Below are 19499 nucleotides of genomic sequence, written 5' to 3' on the forward strand. Positions count from 1 at the left end.
GCGAAATTTTGGCACCCATTCACTTGCATTGTATGGATCAAAAGAGCTGAGATATTCTCCTAAAAATCGTATTTTATAGACTTCACTTTGCATACAAAATATCGGCCAGTTATAAGTAAGTCTATTGATGCAGCTTTCAAGCGGAGACTGAAATGTTGCAATTATGAGCACAAGAACGACCAAGTGAAGCCGTATTTACCAGTGGAAAACTCAGGATTCTGGATGATACCAGAGGTACCGAGTTGTGACGTTGGAAGGGGCGTGTTGACATTAAAGATGATGGGAAGATACTTCATTTCAGGTTGTGCAAATCATGTAGGTGGACTCACTTATGCTTCTTAAGTATTACATGCTGTCATTCATTGTGTATGCTTTAGTTTGGCTTCTTTCCGACTTGAATGTGTGACTTCCTTGACATGAATTGTGCAGGAGTGTGTATACAAGCACCAATATGCCTCAAACACACTTTGACATTCCAGGCCTTTGCTTGAATTAAACAATGGCATTGCAAACCAGCACTCAGTACCGTCTGTCTGCTTTCCCCATAATGGACTGCATTTATTTTGACTACGGCTCTAATGTCCCTTGATCTATCAATTTTGTTTTCCCTGTAGTGCCGCTTCTATGTGGCCGGGCTGGCACAGCCGCCATTAAGCTCATTCTTCGCGTCTGCGCTCGCTGGACCGGAGCGTTTGATTACCATAACACAAAAGAGAAGCAGCAATCACAGCTCGAGTTTTAGCAGCCTGTTAGCGTCGCTGTCTTGGTGGCGCATCCCTCAATCAAAGAGCAACGAGAGGAAAGGTGCTCAATCAAAGCGCAGGGTTTTTGTAATGTGTTTCCCTCTGCCAATGATCAGATGATAAAACCTGACTCTCTTTACCGCCCCCGGAGAGACGAAGAGAGAGCGGCGCTGTTGATGAGTTGGACCATTCTGAGAGTGATTGGAGAGTGTTGAGTCTTGAAATATTTTGGCCCACGGTACACTTTGGAGCGCTAGGTGGTCAACAAGACATTTAGACAATTTGTTTTGTGTGTGTTCATTTATTTGGGTATATTTCAGTTAATAATGTAACTTTTTATTTTATTTATTTTTTTACATATGAAAGAATTTGTCTCCCGGCTAATGACTTGTTGAACATGTGCAAAAAACAGTACTGTCTCTTTAAGAAAACCAGCAGTTCTGTAAATGAGCGCATATTAACGAGAGAGTCTCAAATGGCTTTTTCGCATCTATGCAATGTGTAATTAAAAACAAAAAAGAAGAAACTTTTAATTCTATTGTTTTTCTATTGACTGTAGAGAACAGAAAGGATCTTAAAGAGACGTTATTCAAAAACAATTGTTTTGCGTGGATCTCGTCTTTGGACATGAAATTAGTTAAATAAGCAAGACGCATTGAAAGGATCTCGCTGCCAAATACTCCCCCCGCTCCCCCCACTATACTTCACGATCCCTGCTGAATGAAATCTGAACATTTACCAGCCAATTGACAAATATATCAAATTATGCCGCATTGTTGTAATGCATTACAAAGTAATTAAATTACTTTTTCATTGCCAAAAGTAAAGGATTACTCTTATTTTCCCAGTAATTGAATTACAGTTACTAATGATGTAATTGCATTAAATACTGTTTAGACTCTAGAACAATTCTATATAAAACAATTTAAATTAATAAAAAAAAGTGTAATGTATAAAATATATGTTTTCTAATTTAACGCTGCCCCTTTAAATTCTTTGGGCAGGTCATGAATAATTAATTAGATTTGATATGCTTTATTTGAAAGATTTAAAGGAACAGTTTCATGTCTCTCCTTGTAGTTTTCATCTCGTCGAGGTTTATCAGAGTTTAGAAAGTAATCGGTAATGCGGTTACTTTTCAGACAGAGTAATTAGTACAGTAATCTTATTACACTGTAGAATATGTAATTACTTGTTAGTAATTAATTACTTTTTAAAGTAACTGGAGCTGAGCATAGCTAAAAAAAATTATAGATTTTAATATATTTCTGGGTCATTCCTACATTTTGGAGAAACACAACATTAAAAGAAAAATCTATTTTTTATTTTAGATTTATGCTTTTCAATTTCCTAACCAAATTCCATCAAATTTAATTAATAAAAGTTAAATTTTTTTATTTTTTTTTCTTCTACATTTTTTGTAAATAATTCAAATTAATTTGATGGGATTAGGATATGAAATTGAAATGCATACATTTTAAAATGAGTCTAAAATAAATAAATATATATAGTTGCATTTCCAATTTTTATAGGCATTTGTGCGCTCCAAAGTCACATTTATAGTGTCAGGTCTATCACACTGGAAATCGAAATGCTGTTTCCGAATGTTCATGTACCCTGAAATCGACCACATTCTTCTGAATTACTAATGAACACCATCCCGCAAGCAGTCAATTCAAACGTGTTTACTATTCCCTGTGGCACTGTTCGGGTCCTGTGGAAACCAGAAAGTAATTGCGTTCACATAAACAATTATGAGCACTCTAATATGATGTTTTTACTGCACTGACGGTTAGGTTTAGGGTTTGTAGTTTGGGTTAGGGGGTAGAGTATAAAATGTGCATTCCTGTTTCCTGTTGCATTATTTACATAAAAAACAACTTGCATTTTTGCGCCACTTTGTGGACATTTCACCTCAACAATATTTCCTATTTTACTTTGGCAACTAGGGGGCAGTGCCTCAAATTTCAGATATAGCACAGATCGATTAAACTTTGCGAACACGGGTGCGATTTACCTGGGGGGATTTCCCTGCCTCTGCTTTTGACATCCCCCATCTGGTCAGTCATTTTCTATCTATGGAGGGGATGTGTATTTTCCCGTTTCTAGTCAGATTTAATGTAATTACAATATCCAACAGTAGATGGTGCTGTTGAGTTTTCCGGACAAATGTCTGACTGTAGATTAGATTAATTATTACTGCAGACGTCTGCAATGTTTACTTTCGATTTGCAAGGTATAAGGGATGTTTGTAGAGGTCCCAGAGACTGTATTTACACACTGACGTCACATGTAAATAACCTATCAGAAAATGTATAACCGTGCTGATTAATTATCAAGAAATATTAACCATGAACATATGCTGTAGCCTATTTGGTATTATTAGAAGAAATTGATTGGAATACCTGAAATGCCTACCTAAATACAACAGAACTAGTGGCATTAGTGAGCATGTAATCCTATATTACAGTCATGAATTACAAATATTGACAGTTCATTCATATTATGCATTTTAAGTTATAATTGTAAATACTTTATCACTCTAAAATCACGTTAACATGTATAATGTTTATATCTTGTGGCTATACTTTTATGGACTGGCCCCATTGTCTTCCATTGTAAGTGCTTTACTGTAACTCATTCGGGCAGGTCGGATGCGTTTCGTAAGCCTGGTGCACACTTCTTTTTCACCCCAATGTGGCATGCCCAATTCCTCGTTGGTCCTCGTGGTGGCGCGGTTACTCACCTCTATTCAGGTTGGCGGAGGACGAGTCTCAGTTGGCTCCGCTTCTGAGACCATCAATCCACGCATCTTATCATGTGACTCGTTGTGCATGACACCGCGGAGACTTACAGCATGTGGAGGCTCATGCTACTCTCCACGATCCACACACAACTCACCACACGCCCCATTGAGAGCGAGGACAACTAATCACCACCACAAGGAGGTTACCCCATGTGACCCTACCCTCCCTAGCAACCGAGCCAATTTGGTTGCTTAGGAGACCTGGCTGGAGTCACTCAGCACACCCTGGATTCAAACTCGCGACTCCAGGGGTGATAGTCAGTGAAACCACTTTTTAACGTATCGTCCATTGAATGTTTCTGTGGTTTTCGTCTCCCTCTACTTTCTCGTCCTCTCAAGGCCCGTGTTCGAGTGTCTTTGGGGTGGGTCTGCGGTAATGAATAAGATTGTGCTGCCGAGACTCTCTGGATAGCCGGCGAGTTCGGCGTGATGGATTGATCTGCTGCTTGCCTCATCTCAGTCTATCAATCAGCACTGCTTTGCCGCTGATTTCAATAGGAATTTGCCACGCTTCAGCGCGTTCCCGGCTGCCTCCAGGAACTAGCTGCATAAAAGATCATTCTATATTTCTCTCTCCTCTGTCCTCCAAACTAATTTAACATCAAATCACAAATATTGCTTACGGAGCAAGGCATGATGCTAAATCATACGCATTTCCAAATACATTACATGCATCTTTATTTTGCATTGACGATGTGTGTGTGTGTGTGTGTATATGTGTGTGACCATTTAGTAAATGTTGGAATATTTGTAGAGATCCTTTATTTCATTGGTTCTCAACCTTTTGGTTCTCAACAATTTTCAGAAACATCAGGTTAGGTAGCATAGAGACGTGGTATTTTTGACATTCCTGTCCGTTACATTGCCACCAAGAGGCACAGGTGGGCAATTTTTTTCATCTGTCCTCTGATTGACCTCCTACATACGTGTTTAAAATGTGGTTATGATATCTCATTCCAATCAAGAGTTTTAACCATTTAAGAAAAAGTGGCCATGCCCACTCCCTACGTTTTGGCGCATTGGCAAAATGCATGGAAAATGCATGGAAGGGTCAAACATTTGTTTTGATAATTATTGATATTGTGACTCCGGAGAATATTTCTGCACTGGTTTGGTTTCGATTGGGTGTAAGTCCTAGGACTAGTTCTAAAAAGTCGTTTTTTTTAAAAAATAATCTCAAATATTTAACGAACGATTTTATTGACCCCAATGATTCTTGAGGCAACGTTGTTCAGAATGAGGAGATCTGTCATATGTTATGAATAAATCGTGTGTCTTTGTGAAACACAGCGGACTATACAACAGTTTAGACGGATGTAAACGCAATAGCACCTCCCGGTGGCCAATTGTTTTGGCCATGAGACAAATTGACCTACCACGTTTCGTTTCGATCCGCCTTTTTCAAATAGCTGCTAAAAGTTGATTGGTCAATGTCGGCATGTTTTTCAAGATACGCGACTGTCCTCGGAGACCTTGATGGGACCTTGGACAACGACGCTGCACGCAAAATTTCAAGTCGATCGGACCAACGGCTCCATAGTTAGAGCCATTTTTAGGTTTTAATTATCATAGTGCCACCAAAATTAATTTAGACTCGTCCCTCCTTTTCGTTAAATAATAATAAAAAAAAAGCCTGGTGGCACTATAATAGGTTACAGTCAGGCACTTATAATGGAAGTCAATGGGGATTAAGCGCTATGTCGTCATGGCAACAAAGTTCTAAAATTGTCTATAACTTAACTATGAAACGTTAATACGCGATTTTACCACACTAAAAGACCGTACGACCGGCGTCAGACATGCTTGTGTCGCGTCTCGGGTGTGTTGCGTCATAAAGGTAAAATGTTTAGGTCACTGTGTCGAGTTAAATATAGTTTAACACTCAATCTTTAAACACCTCTTGAGATCCATTAGTTCGTATTTGCGCTCCTTCAAGTGTTTTGAACGCAAGAATGTAACGCATGTTTGTGTGTGTGTCCGCTGAAGGGTTGTTAATGTTTTGTTCACTGTATAAACTTTGCGTTGCTCACACAGCTGAAATTTCACTTACTGCCCTCTGGAGTACACCGGTGGTACTACAAGCTTGCATTTCTCAGGAATCTCTCAGGAAAGCATTGCGATTAAATGCGTGAAATTTTTTAACGCGTTATTTTTTGTAAAATTAATCACACGTTATTAACGCGTTAAATCGACAGCCCTGAGTTTAACGTTTCCATTGTAAGTGCCACACTGTAACCGCTTTAAAAAGAAAAGGAGGGACATGTCAAAATTACATTTTGTTTGAATTATTAATAATCATTAATTGTTACGATTGTTTATTTGAGTGGTGGTGGTGTAGTTGTCTAATGCACATAACTGGTAAACTGGTAATCAGAAGGTCGCTGGTTCGATCCCCACAGCCACCACCATTGTGTCATGGTTCTATATAGTATTATATATTCTAGAATTGTTTGTTGCTACTATGCATTTAATGCTAATTTGATTTTCTTGGTAACAACCGTGTATATATATATATATATATATATATATATTTCAGATTGGGAATTTATTAAATTTTATTTATTAATTTGAACTATTTAACAAACAATGAAAGACACACCATTTTGCGTGAGAGTGACAAATGTGAGCGAGCATCTCCAGTGGAAGCTGATAGGAGCTGCCATATGCCACATTGTTACTAATAAGAGCAGCAGGAAATGGGCCGCACCTCGCTCTGTGATTAGAGAGTGATCCGTCAGCTGCCTGTTCATCCCTTTGCCGTCCTCCTCCGGTGACCTCATTAACCGGCCCGTATCAGGATCAGGGAGGGGGTCAGATATTAAGCTGGACAGCACTTTCTGTGGGGCGTGAATGTTGATTAGAAACGAGTGATGAGTGTTGAGAAATGACAAACTGCTCTGAGGATATGATAAGATCGGGCTACGAGGGTAACATCTTCTCTGTCGCTATCGCTAAACTTTTCCTTCAGGATTTGGCCATGACAGGGTCTTGATCCGGTGGTCCTCCATCCACACTTTGATTGACCTGACTGTGTGGCATGGAGCATTGTCCTGCTGGAAAACCAATCCTCAGAGTTGGGGAACATTGTCAGAGCAGAAGCACGTTTTATTCCAGGATAACCTTGTATGTAACTTGATTCATGCGTCCTTCACAAAGACGAATCTGCCCGATTCCGGCCTTGCCGAAACACCCCCGGATCATCACCGATCCTCCACATGGACATTTCACGAGATCGTTTGCCCATATAATCTTTAAGCTATTAAGGTTAAACTTATTTGGCTTGCTGTCCATGAAGGAGGGGCTTGATTAAGCAGCTTGAGAAGTACCCCCACCCCCTCCGCCCCTCCGCCCCACCGGGACTATTAATAGGAGATCATTAAGTGGGGCAAGATGCCTAATGTAAAGGTGGAGTTGGGGAGGTGGAGGGATGCTGGAAACAGAAGAGAGGTAAACAGCTGCTTATATACTCTGGCTGTTAATTGAAAGATTAGATGGACTCGCTCCTCCCGAAATTACGTTTAGGAACTTGTGCATAGACGGAGACCTGGAGAGGCCTACAAGCCATAGTGTCTCGCACCCACTGTGAAATTTGTTGGAGGCTCGGTGATAGGGCTGGGACGGTTACCGCATTACCGCAATACCGCGGTCACGTGACTCCAACCGCGGGTCTGAGCTTGTCACCGTCGTCACCGCAAAAAAACAAAAACAAAAAAAACATTGGCCTGCACATGTGTGCACGTTGTGTCTAATGACATGGATTCGTTGTGTCTAATGACATGGATTCATTGATTCTAATGATATGGATTATGTCTAATGATATTAGCCTACATGGATTCAAGGTTTTCTAAACAAAACGTATCAAAATATGGAGCAAATCCGACCTTTCAGCGAGTTGGGGAGCGCAATGTTCCATGACACATAATAACATTCCATTTGTATTAGAGATGCTGCGGATGGGCTATTATTATTTAATCTGCAACCGCATCACAAAACTCATCTGTCCGCACCAACGTTTTTTGATAAATTTTCAAAACCGCATCCATGGCGCTGACTGTTTTAAGGTCTGAGCGATGCAAAGCGCTGCTGCCGTGAGGCTAGAAAGCTCTTGGCTGTTCTAGAAAGGAGACTGATCCAATGCAGCAAAGATATTTTAAAGGCTAAAGTCCCTAGTAGGCTATAGCCTATTGGCTATGTTGTATCCCCAGAATATCAGCAGTGAAGTCCGTTTCGATTGGCGCACAGGGATACAAATAAATAAATAAATAAATAATGCTTACATCGGCAAACCTGACTACTAGGCTACTGTAGCCTAAAATTTTATCATTTTGTTTTGAATTTTGTTTAAAATGCATTTTAAAGATTTCTATTTATTTCTCATGTCTGTGAGGCAGTAGGCCTAGCCGCTGAGTTTCGGTTCATTTATGAGAGAGCTCACGCAGAAGAGATCGCGATCGGCGCTTCCACGTCCTGCTGCTGATTATATGTCTGCTATATTTGCTTCTTATTTATTAATTCCAGGCAATTAGTTAATGAAACAGTGATTAAAATTAAGATACAATTTATACAAAACGAAATTTTAAGTTAAAGAAAGGCTTTCTACAAAACAAAACTTAATAAAGTGGTCAAAATCATGTCTGACCCATCTTCAATGCGAATGTATCTGAGAATAATCTTAAATAAGGAAATCTATACAGTGATTAGTTCATGCCAAATTACTGCTTGATGAAAATTTGACTATTTAAAATTGTGCTCGTTTTTTTTCTTCGGATGTAGGTGACAATATTTAAAGTCTGTCTATCAAAAGCTGACTTCTGATGTGTGCTCAAAGTCTGTCGGGGGGGGGACTTCTCTGATCCAATGTAATGTATTTAATGCGGTTTACCGCTATACCGCGGTAATATCTTGCTTTTCAACCGCGGTTAGAAAAAATCCATACCGCCCCAGCCCTACTCGGTGATGATTTGTACTCAAACACATACCTATAAATAGTAAATCCAGAGGAACTGATAATTTTGTAGCGGCCTCATAATTCAGTTTTTTCCCTTCTGTATGTCCCACTCCAACTTCCCGTTTCAATAGGAAATATGTCCGCTTGGTAAACGCCACCTGTGCTTGTGCCAAGCCATTTCATGAGGTCGTTAATGTTTTTTAAGACTTTTAATTTCAGGATATTTTCAGTACATAGATTCTGGTATTTGTTATGGTTGTCAGACTTACGGGTCTCTTAAACGTGCTCTATTATACACACTAGTTTGGTGGTGGATTTTGGCAATAAATTGATTGATAGCGCCTTATAACAGGCAGCATTGCACATAGTTGCATCACATTATCACAGGGCACAAGGTGCCCATGGCTGCAGTTTACAGTACATCTCATTCACTCTGCAGTGTGCTTAAAGCCTCAGATGCAGTATTTCGAGGGAGGTCATGTGAAAGGCTGTGGCCTCTGGCGGTTGCCTTTGCATTTCTCTATCAGTGATGCTCTTAAGCTCCTAATTGAAATACTTATTAAATGTGCTGTACGATGGATTTTGTATCAGGAAAGCTATATTGAATCAACACTCTGTGCAATTTTATACATTCCTAGTTATTTATTCCTAGTTGAGTTATTAAATATATATATTTGTTTTTGTTCATATATCATTATAAATCTACATATAATATGTTTTTTTTTTTAATGCCTCCCTCAACTTTCTTGAAGTAATAAAGCCTTTGTTTGGTGCATGGCAGTGTGCAGAGTCTATATTAAAGGGATTGGAGCTCGAGAAATCTCATTTAAGGTCGACTGAGTTAAATGAAAGCCGTGGAATATTTTTTTCAATAAGGATGTGAAGAGAATTTAATAACTTGAAATTAAGTGCCACTAAATCTGTGTTGTTGTGAGATGTGGGAATAAGGGACCTGATATGGTGCTGGAGAACTCCGTGAGGCTGCAGCCGGTATTATTTAGTTGTTTTTATTTAGTTGCTGCCACATCGCATCATAAATGATCTTTGTAACAGTTGCACGACATATAAGCGGGGTTGGACTGGGAAGAGAAATCGGGCTGGGATTTTCCATAGCATTGGGGGGTGTATTGGGTTTGCTTTTCAGCATATCGCAGCGGCGTTTTGTGCTCCGTTCTGCATAACACGGCGGCTCATTTTAGCTTATCGCGGCCCATTTCACGGCCGACCCACTGCTCGGTTCTCCTGATGGCCAGTCCGCCCCTGATCGGCCCCAAAGTGCGTCTGCCCACCGGGAAAATGCCCGGAATGCCAGATTACCACTCCTCCCCTGATCGATCCCAAAGTGCGTCTGTCCACCGGGAAAATGCCCGGAATGCCAGATTATCAGTCCAACACTGATCGGACCCAAAGTGCGTCTGCCCACCGGGAAAATGCCCGGAATGTCATTCCACTACAGATTACAGAGGACATGCTGTAAAATGTAATTTTCAGCATATCGCAGCGGCGTTTTGTGCTCCGTTCTGCATAACATGGCGGCTCATTTTAGCTTATCGCGGCCCATTTCACGGCCGACGCACTGCTCGGTTCTCCCGATGGCCAGTCCGCCCCTGATCGGCCCCAAAGTGCGTCTGCCCACCGGGAAAATGCCCGGAATGCCAGATTACCACTCCTCCCCTGAACGATCCCAAAGTGTGTCTGTCCACCGGGAAAGTGCGTCTGCCCACCGTGAAAATGCCCGGAATGTCATTCCACTACAGATTACAGAGGACATGCTGTAAAATGTAATTTGTAATGTATTCCATTAGATTACTCATGGTCAGTAATGTAATCTATTTTGGATTACTTCCTGTCTTATAGGAAAAGTTCACCCCAAAATGACAATTCTGTCATCGTTTACCCACCCTCATGTTGCTCCAAACCAGTATTACTCTTTTCTTCCGTGCATATATTAGGCAGAATGTTCACTCTGCTCTTTTTACCACAAGCAAAAAATGTACAGTGACCAGGGAGGCTAATAGAACGGACACAAGAGCATCATAAAAGCAGTCCTTATGACTAAATAGGTTTTGACAGCTACTTTGGAAGGGAAGATTATCAGATAATAATAATAATAATAAAAAGCATTGTGTCATATGGGTTTAGAACAACATAAGGTTGAGTGAACGATGACAGAATTTTTGGGTGGTTGTTCAGAGAAGAAAAAACCTGACTGTGACCTGGGGGGTCCAAATTTAAATTGTTGTTAGGGCTTGCATTGCTATATTAATATATAACCCAGAACAGCAGCTAAACAGTCAGTTACTCAGTTGGTCAACGGTATGTTGCATTAACATAATGTTTTACACTTTTTACTATACACTGATTACTACTCAAATTCAGCTTATAAAAAAAATCCAACAATGCAAGAAATCTGTGTTTACATTAGGCTTTAATTATCAGGTTATTCTCTTCTTTTGACGTCAAAACAGAAACAGGCCAATGCACAACACAAGCAATGGGATATCGGGGTACACTAAAACACATTATTAGCACTTCGTTTGTTCTCAGCTGGTAAAAATAGCACTATTTATACATATATACATCCAACGAGCGCATTTTGCCCAGCATTGTTTTGTATGATCGGAAAGTTCCGTCCAAAAATATACGTCGTAAAAGCTGTCCAATCAGGTCGTGACTTTTCCTTGATGCCTTTGGTTTTGTATCATTAGGTTCAGTGTTAAAAATGCCAGTGTGAGCGCTAAACGAACCAGGACTAAATGTATCATTTTCATTTTTGGTCCAAGAGAACCGAACTACAAGTGTGAACACACCCTTAAATTCAAATTACCATGTAATTTGAACTTCAATACATCAAGTAGAGTGAACCTTATTGAATCAAGTACACCCAACATAATTTGGCATGTCAAATGAAACACTTTTAGCAAAACGCTAGCTAGTGACAGGAAATGTTAGCATGGTAAACACATGCCTGTGGGAAGCACTTCTGAGTGCAGCTTAGCCACTCTGCTATGGTTAGCAAAACAATTGCTGAATGGATAAAACTATATGTAGAATACTCAGTGTATCGGTCCTTAACCTAGGCTCAAGCTCCACTTCACCATGACGACTTTTTAGTTTTTCACCCAAAACTACAACATTATAAAAAAATCTTCTAAATCTCAACATAATAAAACATTAAAAACTAACAAGTCTCCCACTTTATATTCATCCTGCTCAGACACATAAAGTAACATTTAATTGTAACATTTACTCTCCCCATTGAGTCTCATGTAAAGGATGCGCAGACATGTAAGTGCAGCGTAGTTCTAGCGGGATGACTAGCAGCTGTACATCATCGCACCATTAGCTGGGTAACTCCTAGCCAATCACATGTAACCCATTGCTTTATAAGTCACAATCCATCACATTGCCGTTTCGGTGTGCTAACACGGCAACCTCCTCCACCCCACCACCACCTGTTGAGTCCCATCCTGCATGGGGGTAGGCTCCTCGCCCCTGCCTCCTATCTCCAGCAGGATATGACGGTTCCGAGTACAACTCCTTCGGCCCGCCAGATGGGGCTTACGCCAAAGATAGACATTACTGTTCTGTTTTATATTCATCAAATAAATGTCATCTTCTATCATGGTTCCATAAAGCCCCCCGTGGAACATCGTGTCTGTCTGAGATTATATAAAGAGACAGAAGCATTTGAGAAATACTGTGGCGAAAGTGTAGGAGTGTACATTATGTGGTTATGCAATAGCAAAACATCCAAGCTCTGGTGCATTTATGACTGGCAGTGTAGCCTGAGGATTGTAATACAATGAATAAAGTTCTAATGTACAGTAGAAGACGGAAAGTCCAAAGTGTTTCCATTTGTGCCCCATATAACCTTACATGCTGATGTGTGCAGGTGTTGTCTGACTATTTGTTCAGTGTTCCCCCAATGCTGACCGTATGTTGTGTGTGTTGTGTGTTTGCAGGTGGCCTCAGGGGGGCTTCCATCGTGGATTCTCTCGACACTCTGTACATCATGGGTCTAATGGAGGAGTATGAAGAGGCGAAGGAATGGATCCAAAACAACCTTGACCTGAATTCGGTAAGCAAGCACTATATTAGTGTCATTCTTTTTACACTTTTAGTAGAACCAATTACTGACTCAGTTTGGTCCACATACTGTCACCGTGGTCTGAATATGCATGTCAAGCCAAAATACTGGTGTGCATCTATCATGAAAATTACAGGGTTATTAATTAAACCCAGGAAGAGCAGAAAGATGTGGTAGGCTATATGGTGCAATAATAAAGTATGTACTTTTTAGTTTGAATTTTGTGATTTGTTTTTAAGTTGTTTTTTTTTATTATTTATTTTACGTTCAATGCACAATAAAGGCAATTTGCATTTGAACAACACGAGTTTTGCATCTATTATAAAATGTACAGTAATCCCCAGGAAGAGCAGTAAGATGCCGCATTCTGATTTCTGCCGCTCTGTAACAAATAACACACGTATAACCCAAGAACTCGTTTTCTGCCTTGAATACATGCATAGTCTATTAGCAGCATGTAACCAGTAGAGCTTGAACAACGACGGTTAAAGATGGATGACATTGTCTTTTCAATTGGCAAATACTGTAACTGTAGACTAATGTAGATTATGTTAAACTGAATATACAAGGTTTTGATGTATTTTTTCTTTTTCTTTACTTTTTCTAATATAATTTAGTATTTTTACACTGCAAAAAATAAAATAAAACATAAATCATAATATTTCTGTCTTGTTAGTTGACTTGGTATAGTTGACTTGTTGGTTGGTTGGTTAGTTGGTTAGTTAGTTAGTTAGTTGACTTGTTTGTTTGCTGGTTGGTTAGTTAGTTAGTTAGTTAGTTAGTTAGTTAGTTGACTTGTTTGTTTGCTAGTTGGTGGGTTGGTTAGTTAGTTAGTTAGGTAGTTGACTTGTTTATTGGTTAGTTTGTTGGTTGGCTGGCTGGCTGGCTGGTTGGTTGGCTAGTTTGTTGACTTGTTTGTTTGCTGGTTGGTTGGTTAGTTAATTGACTTATTTATTGGTTAGTTTGTTGGTTGGTTAGTTGACTTGTTTGTTTGCTGGTTGGTTGGTTAGTTAATTGACTTATTTATTGGTTAGTTTGTTGGTTGGTTAGTTAGTTGACTTGTTTGTTTGCTGGTTGGTTGGTTAGTTAATTTACTTGTTTATTGGTTAGTTTGTTGGTTGGTTAGTTAGTTGACTTGTTTTTTTGCTAGTTTGTTGGTTAGTTATTTATTTAGTTAGTTAGTTAGTTAGTTAGTTGACTTGTTTATTGGTTAGTTAGTTAGTTGACTTGTTTGTTTGCTAGTTTGTTGGTTAGTTATTTAGTTAGTTAGTTAGTTGACTTGTTTATTGGTTAGTTTGTTGGTTGGTTGGTTAATTTGTTGAATTGGCAAATACTGTAAATGAATATACAAGGTTTTGACATATTTTTTAATTTTTCTTTACTTTCTCTAATATAATTTAGTATTTCTACACTGCACAAAATAAAAAATAAAAAATCATAATATTTATATCTTGTTAGTTAGATGACTTGTTGTTCGGTTGGTTAGTTATTTAGTTAGTTAGTTGACTTGTTTGTTTGCTAGTTTGTTGGTTGGTTGGTTGGCTTGTTGGTCAGTTGGTTAGTTAGTTAGTTGTCTTGTTTGTTGGTTATTTTGTTGGCTAGTTGGTTGGTTGGTTGGCTGGTTGGTTGGTTGGTTGGTTAGTTTGTTGACTTGTTTGTTTGTTGGTTGTTTGGTTAGTTGATGCTTTGGTGGCTAGTTGGTTGGTTGGTTAGTTAGTTAGTTGGCTTGTTTGTTGGTTGGTTGTTTGGTTAGTTAGTCATTAGTCAGCTAGTCAGTTTGTTTTTTAGTGAGGTAGTTATTTTTGTTTGTTACTTGTTTAGTTTAGTTTAGTTAGCTAGTTAGTTATTTGGTTGACTTGTTTGTTAGTTAATTCATTTTGTTTGTTTGATAATTTGTTAGTTCTTAGTCAGTCAGTTTGTTTTTTGTTAGTTAGTTAGTTGACTTGTTGGTTGGATAGTTAGTTGAGTTGTTGGTTGGTTGGTTAGTTAGTTAGTTAGTTGACTTGTTTGTTTGTTTGCTTGTTGGTTGGTTGGTTGGTTAATTAGTTAGTTAGTTGACTTTATTGGTTAGTTTGTTGGTTGGCTGGCTGGCTGGTTGGTTGGTTAGTTAGTTGACTTGTTTGTTTGCTAGTTTGTTGGTTAGTTATTTAGTTAGTTATTTAGTTAGTTAGTTGACTTGTTTATTGGTTAGTTTGTTGGTTGGTTGGTTAATTTGTTGAATTGGCAAATACTGTAACTGAATTTACAAGGTTTTGACATATTTTAAAATTTTTCTTTACTTTCTCTAATATGATTTAGTATTTCTACACTGCACAAAATAAAAAATCATAATATTTATATCTTGTTAGTTAGTTAGTTAGATGACTTGTTGGTCGGTTGGTTAGTTAGTTAGTTGGCTTGTTTGTTGGCTAGTTTGTCGGTTGGTTGTTTGGTTAGTTAGTTCTTAGTCAGCTAGTCAGTTTGTTTTTTAGTGAGGTAGTTATTTTTGTTTGTTACTTGTTTAGTTTAGTTTAGTTAGCTAGTTAGTTATTTTGTTGACTTGTTTGTTAGTTCGTTTTGTTTGTTTGATAATTTGTTAGTTCTTAGTCAGTCAGTTTGTTTTTTGTTAGTTTCCTTATTAGTCATTTTGTTTTTAGTGAGGTAGTTATTTTTGGTTTGTTATTTGTTTCCAACAACACGAGTTTTGCATCTATTATAAAATGTACAGTAATCCCCAGGAAGAGCAGTAAGATGCCGCATTCTGATTTCTGCCGCTCTGTAACAAATAACACACGTATAACCCAAGAACTCGTTTTCTGCCTTGAATACATGCATAGTCTATTAGCAGCATGTAACCAGTAGAGCTTGAACAACGACGGTTAAAGATGGATGACATTGTCTTTTCAATTGGCAAATACTGTAACTGTAGACTAATGTAGATTATGTTAAAACAAGGTTTTGATGTATTTTTTCTTTTTCTTTACTTTTTCTAATATAATTTATTATTTTTTCACTGCAAAAAAATAAAATGAAAAATGTCCTTAAAGCATGAAACAATTACTTGAGAAACATTGTAAGAGAATATATCTTGAAAAGAGTTTACTTTTCTTATTTTGGATTTTGAATTATTTTGATGCTTTAATATATCATAATTTTGTGAGGTTTATGCTTCATGCTTTAAACAAGAAAAAAAAAATGTACCAGTCGGGTAGGAAAAATAAACTTAATTCAAAATATATTCTCTGAAAAAAGTTGTATCTATTTCTCAAATAAATGTGTGTTGTTTTAATGATGGTTTTACTAGAAAACAAGACAAATGTGCCGATTAAGGAGCTGTTTCCACAGAACATGATGTATTTTTGGCGTGCTATTTTTAATGTAAACATGCACCAGCTGGACTTCTTTTGCCATCGTACTGCATCTTGCTGCTTTTTAAGATTCCATGTCAGGTTAAAAAACGTCAACTTATAAAAACATGTCTCAAGACACTTTGTAACAATCATTGCATTGTTTCTAAATTTTTTAACAGGAAGAACAAAGATTTGGTATAAATGGCTCCTAACAATTATTTCTGAATATTGAAGTTCCTCTGTGGTTTAGCAACTCTAAAATAGCTGTAAATCTCGCCTTGTCTAAAGCACTTTTTGCATAAGCTTTCTATTGATCTGGAGCCGTGCTGAAGTCAGTTGTTTCTTTTAACCAATGTTTTAGTTGCATTCTTGAGTGAATGAAAACCCTTCCTTGTAGATACTGATCCAGTCTTGCCGGATTTGGTGTTCTCTGAACTAGTCTATTCAGCCTGTGCTTGGTCCACTCAGTGTGACGTTGAATTTAATGAATGAGTTGGAGAGTGAGGCTGGACAAGAGATGATTGAAAGAAAGATGAAGAGGCCATGACTTCTTCAGAGAATAATCTTGTGATAATAGACATCTACAGTGGCCAGAGGACAAAGAGGCCTGCCAATATTGTTGATGAGAAAGGGAACCATCACTGATGGATGAATCCAATATCTCTCTTCTTTAAAGGGGTCTTTTGTAGGGATTTATCATGAAGAATCACATTTTCCTTTTTATTTTGTGATAAAAGTGTTAACACAGAACTTTATCCCCTGCCCAATAAAGATATTTTTTTTTTAACTAAGCTGGTAAAACAGCTCTTTCTAATCTCATGCAACTTTCTGATATCAAGCACATCAACTAATGACTGTACATATTTACAAACACTTGCCCCGTCCAGTCACAGTGAGGAAATAAAGAGGAAGGAGGATAGACACAAGTTGTATTGTTAGTTGACTTGTTTTTTGGTTAGTTAGTTAGTTAGTTAGTTTACTTTTTGTTGGCTTGTTTGTTGGTTGATTAGGAAGTTAGTTAATTACTAAGTTATTTAGTTTACTTGTTTTTTGGTTAGTTTGTTAGCTAGTTAGTTGACTTGTTTGTTGGCTAGTTTGTTGGTTAGTTTGTTGGTTGGTTAGTTAGTTAGTTGACTTGTTTGTTTGTTGGTTGGTTGGTTAGTTAGTTTGTTTTTAGTGAGGTATTTATTTTTTGTTTGTTATTTGTTTAGTTTAGTTAGTTGAATTGTTAGTTATATGGTTAGTTAGTTTACTTATTTGTTGGTTAGTTAGTTTGCTAGTTTGTTGATTAGTTTGTTTTTAGTGAGGTATTTATTTTTTGTTTGTTATTTGTTTAGTTTAGTTAGTTAGTTGACTTGTTAGTTTGGTTGTTTGTTTTGTTTGTTTGATAATTTGTTAGTTATTAGTCAGCCAGTTAGTTTGTTTTTAGTGAGGAACAATTCAACTAAGTTAGTTAGTTGAATTGTTAGTTATATGGTTAGTTAGTTAGTTTACTTATTTGTTGGCTAGATTGTTGGTTGGTTGGTTAGTTAGTTAGTTTACTTATTTGTTGGTTAGTTAGTTAGTTTGCTAGTTTGTTGATTAGTTTGTTTTTAGTGAGGTATTTGTTTTTTGTTTGTTATTTGTTTAGTTTAGTTAGTTAGTTGACTTGTTAGTTAATTAGTTAGTTTGGTTGTTTGTTTTGTTTGTTTGTTTGTTTGATAATTTGTTAGTTAGTCAGCAAGTTAGTTTGTTTTTAGTGAGGAAGTTAATTTTTGTTTGTTACTTGTTTAGTTTTGTTAGTTAGTTGACTTGTTAGTTATATAGTTAGTTAGTAAGTTAGTTTACTTATTTGTTGGCTAGATTGTTGGTTGGTTGGTTAGTTAGTTAGTTGGCTAGTTTGTTGATTAGTTTGTTTTTAGTGAGGTATTTCTTTTTTGTTTGCTATTTGTTTAGTTTAGTTAGTTAGTTGACTTGTTAGTTAGTCAGCTAGTTAGTTTGTTTTTAGTGAGGAAGTAAAATTTTGTTTGTTACTTGTTTAGTTTAGTTTAGTTTAGTTAGTTAGTTGACTTGTTAGTTTTGTTTGATCAGTTGTTAGTCAGTCAGTCAGTTTGTTTTTTGTTAGTTTCTTTATTAGTTTGTTTGTTTTTTAGTGAGGTAGTTATTTTTTGTTTATTTCTTCCATTCAGTTAGTTAGTTAGTTAGTTTACTTATTTGTTGGCTAGTTTGTTGATTAGTTTGTTTTAGTGAGGTATTTCTATTTTGTTTGTTATTTGTTTAGTTTAGTTAGTTAGTTGACTTGTTAGTTAGTTAATTAGTTAGTTTGGTAGTTTGTTTTGTTTGTTTGTTTGATAATTTGTTAGTTCTTAGTCAGCCAGTTTGTTTGTTTTTAGTGAGGAACAATTCAACTAAGTTAGTTGAATTGTTAGTTATATGGTTAGTTAGTTTACTTATTTGTTGGCTAGATTGTTGGTTGGTTGGTTAGTTAGTTAGTTTACTTATTTGTTGGTTAGTTAGTTAGTTTGCTAGTTTGTTGATTAGTTTGTTTTTAGTGAGGTATTTGTTTTTTGTTTGTTATTTGTTTAGTTTAGTTAGTTAGTTGACTTGTTAGTTAATTAGTTAGTTTGGTTGTTTGTTTTGTTTGTTTGTTTGTTTGATAATTTGTTAGTTAGTCAGCAAGTTAGTTTGTTTTTAGTGAGGAAGTTAATTTTTGTTTGTTACTTGTTTAGTTTTGTTAGTTAGTTGACTTGTTAGTTATATAGTTAGTTAGTAAGTTAGTTAGTTTACTTATTTGTTGGCTAGATTGTTGGTTGGTTGGTTAGTTAGTTAGTTGGCTAGTTTGTTGATTAGTTTGTTTTTAGTGAGGTATTTCTTTTTTGTTTGCTATTTGTTTAGTTTAGTTAGTTAGTTGACTTGTTAGTTAGTCAGCTAGTTAGTTTGTTTTTAGTGAGGAAGTAAAATTTTGTTTGTTACTTGTTTAGTTTAGTTTAGTTAGTTAGTTGACTTGTTAGTTTTGTTTGATCAGTTGTTAGTCAGTCAGTCAGTTTGTTTTTTGTTAGTTTCTTTATTAGTTTGTTTGTTTTTTAGTGAGGTAGTTATTTTTTGTTTATTTCTTCCATTCAGTTAGTTAGTTAGTTAGTTTACTTATTTGTTGGCTAGTTTGTTGATTAGTTTGTTTTTAGTGAGGTATTTCTATTTTGTTTGTTATTTGTTTAGTTTGTTGTTAGTTACTTGTTGTTAGTTTAGTTAGTTAGTTAGTTGACTTGTTAGTTAGTTTTTTAGTGAGGTAGTGATTTGTTTCGATGGTTAGATAAAAATACATTAAAGTTGCATTTGTAATGCACAGTGGAAAACTGCTGATTTTGCCTAAAGATTTTAGGTACTGCAGTGAATGCAAGTGGTATTTGTTTTTCACTTCATATAAACGTGAACTCAGAGTCTGTTGGTCTGGCAGTAAAGTCACTGAAGTGACAACACACTCTCTGCCAAAGACACATGGCCCAGATTTACTCTGTAGCTCACACTTTGTCAAAGAAAATGTCTCATCCGCCACTTGCCACACACTTTCAATCAATCTCCTCTTGCAGTTTTCACTCTTTAGTTG

The 19499-nt window shown here is 37.1% G+C and overlaps 1 protein-coding gene across 1 annotated transcript in view; it reads left to right on the forward strand.

Moving 5' to 3' along the window:
* Nucleotides 1–19499, forward strand: part of LOC127658377 (mannosyl-oligosaccharide 1,2-alpha-mannosidase IA-like) — a 280871-nt gene that overhangs the window by 161656 nt on the left and 99716 nt on the right. Inside the window, exon 3 of the mRNA XM_052147649.1 lies at nucleotides 12463–12578. Coding sequence (XP_052003609.1) covers nucleotides 12463–12578 — 116 coding nt within the window. The remainder of the gene's footprint in view (nucleotides 1–12462; nucleotides 12579–19499) is intronic.

This window comes from Xyrauchen texanus, chromosome 17 (genome assembly GCF_025860055.1).
Source record: "Xyrauchen texanus isolate HMW12.3.18 chromosome 17, RBS_HiC_50CHRs, whole genome shotgun sequence".
Taxonomy (NCBI): Eukaryota; Metazoa; Chordata; class Actinopteri; order Cypriniformes; family Catostomidae; genus Xyrauchen; species Xyrauchen texanus.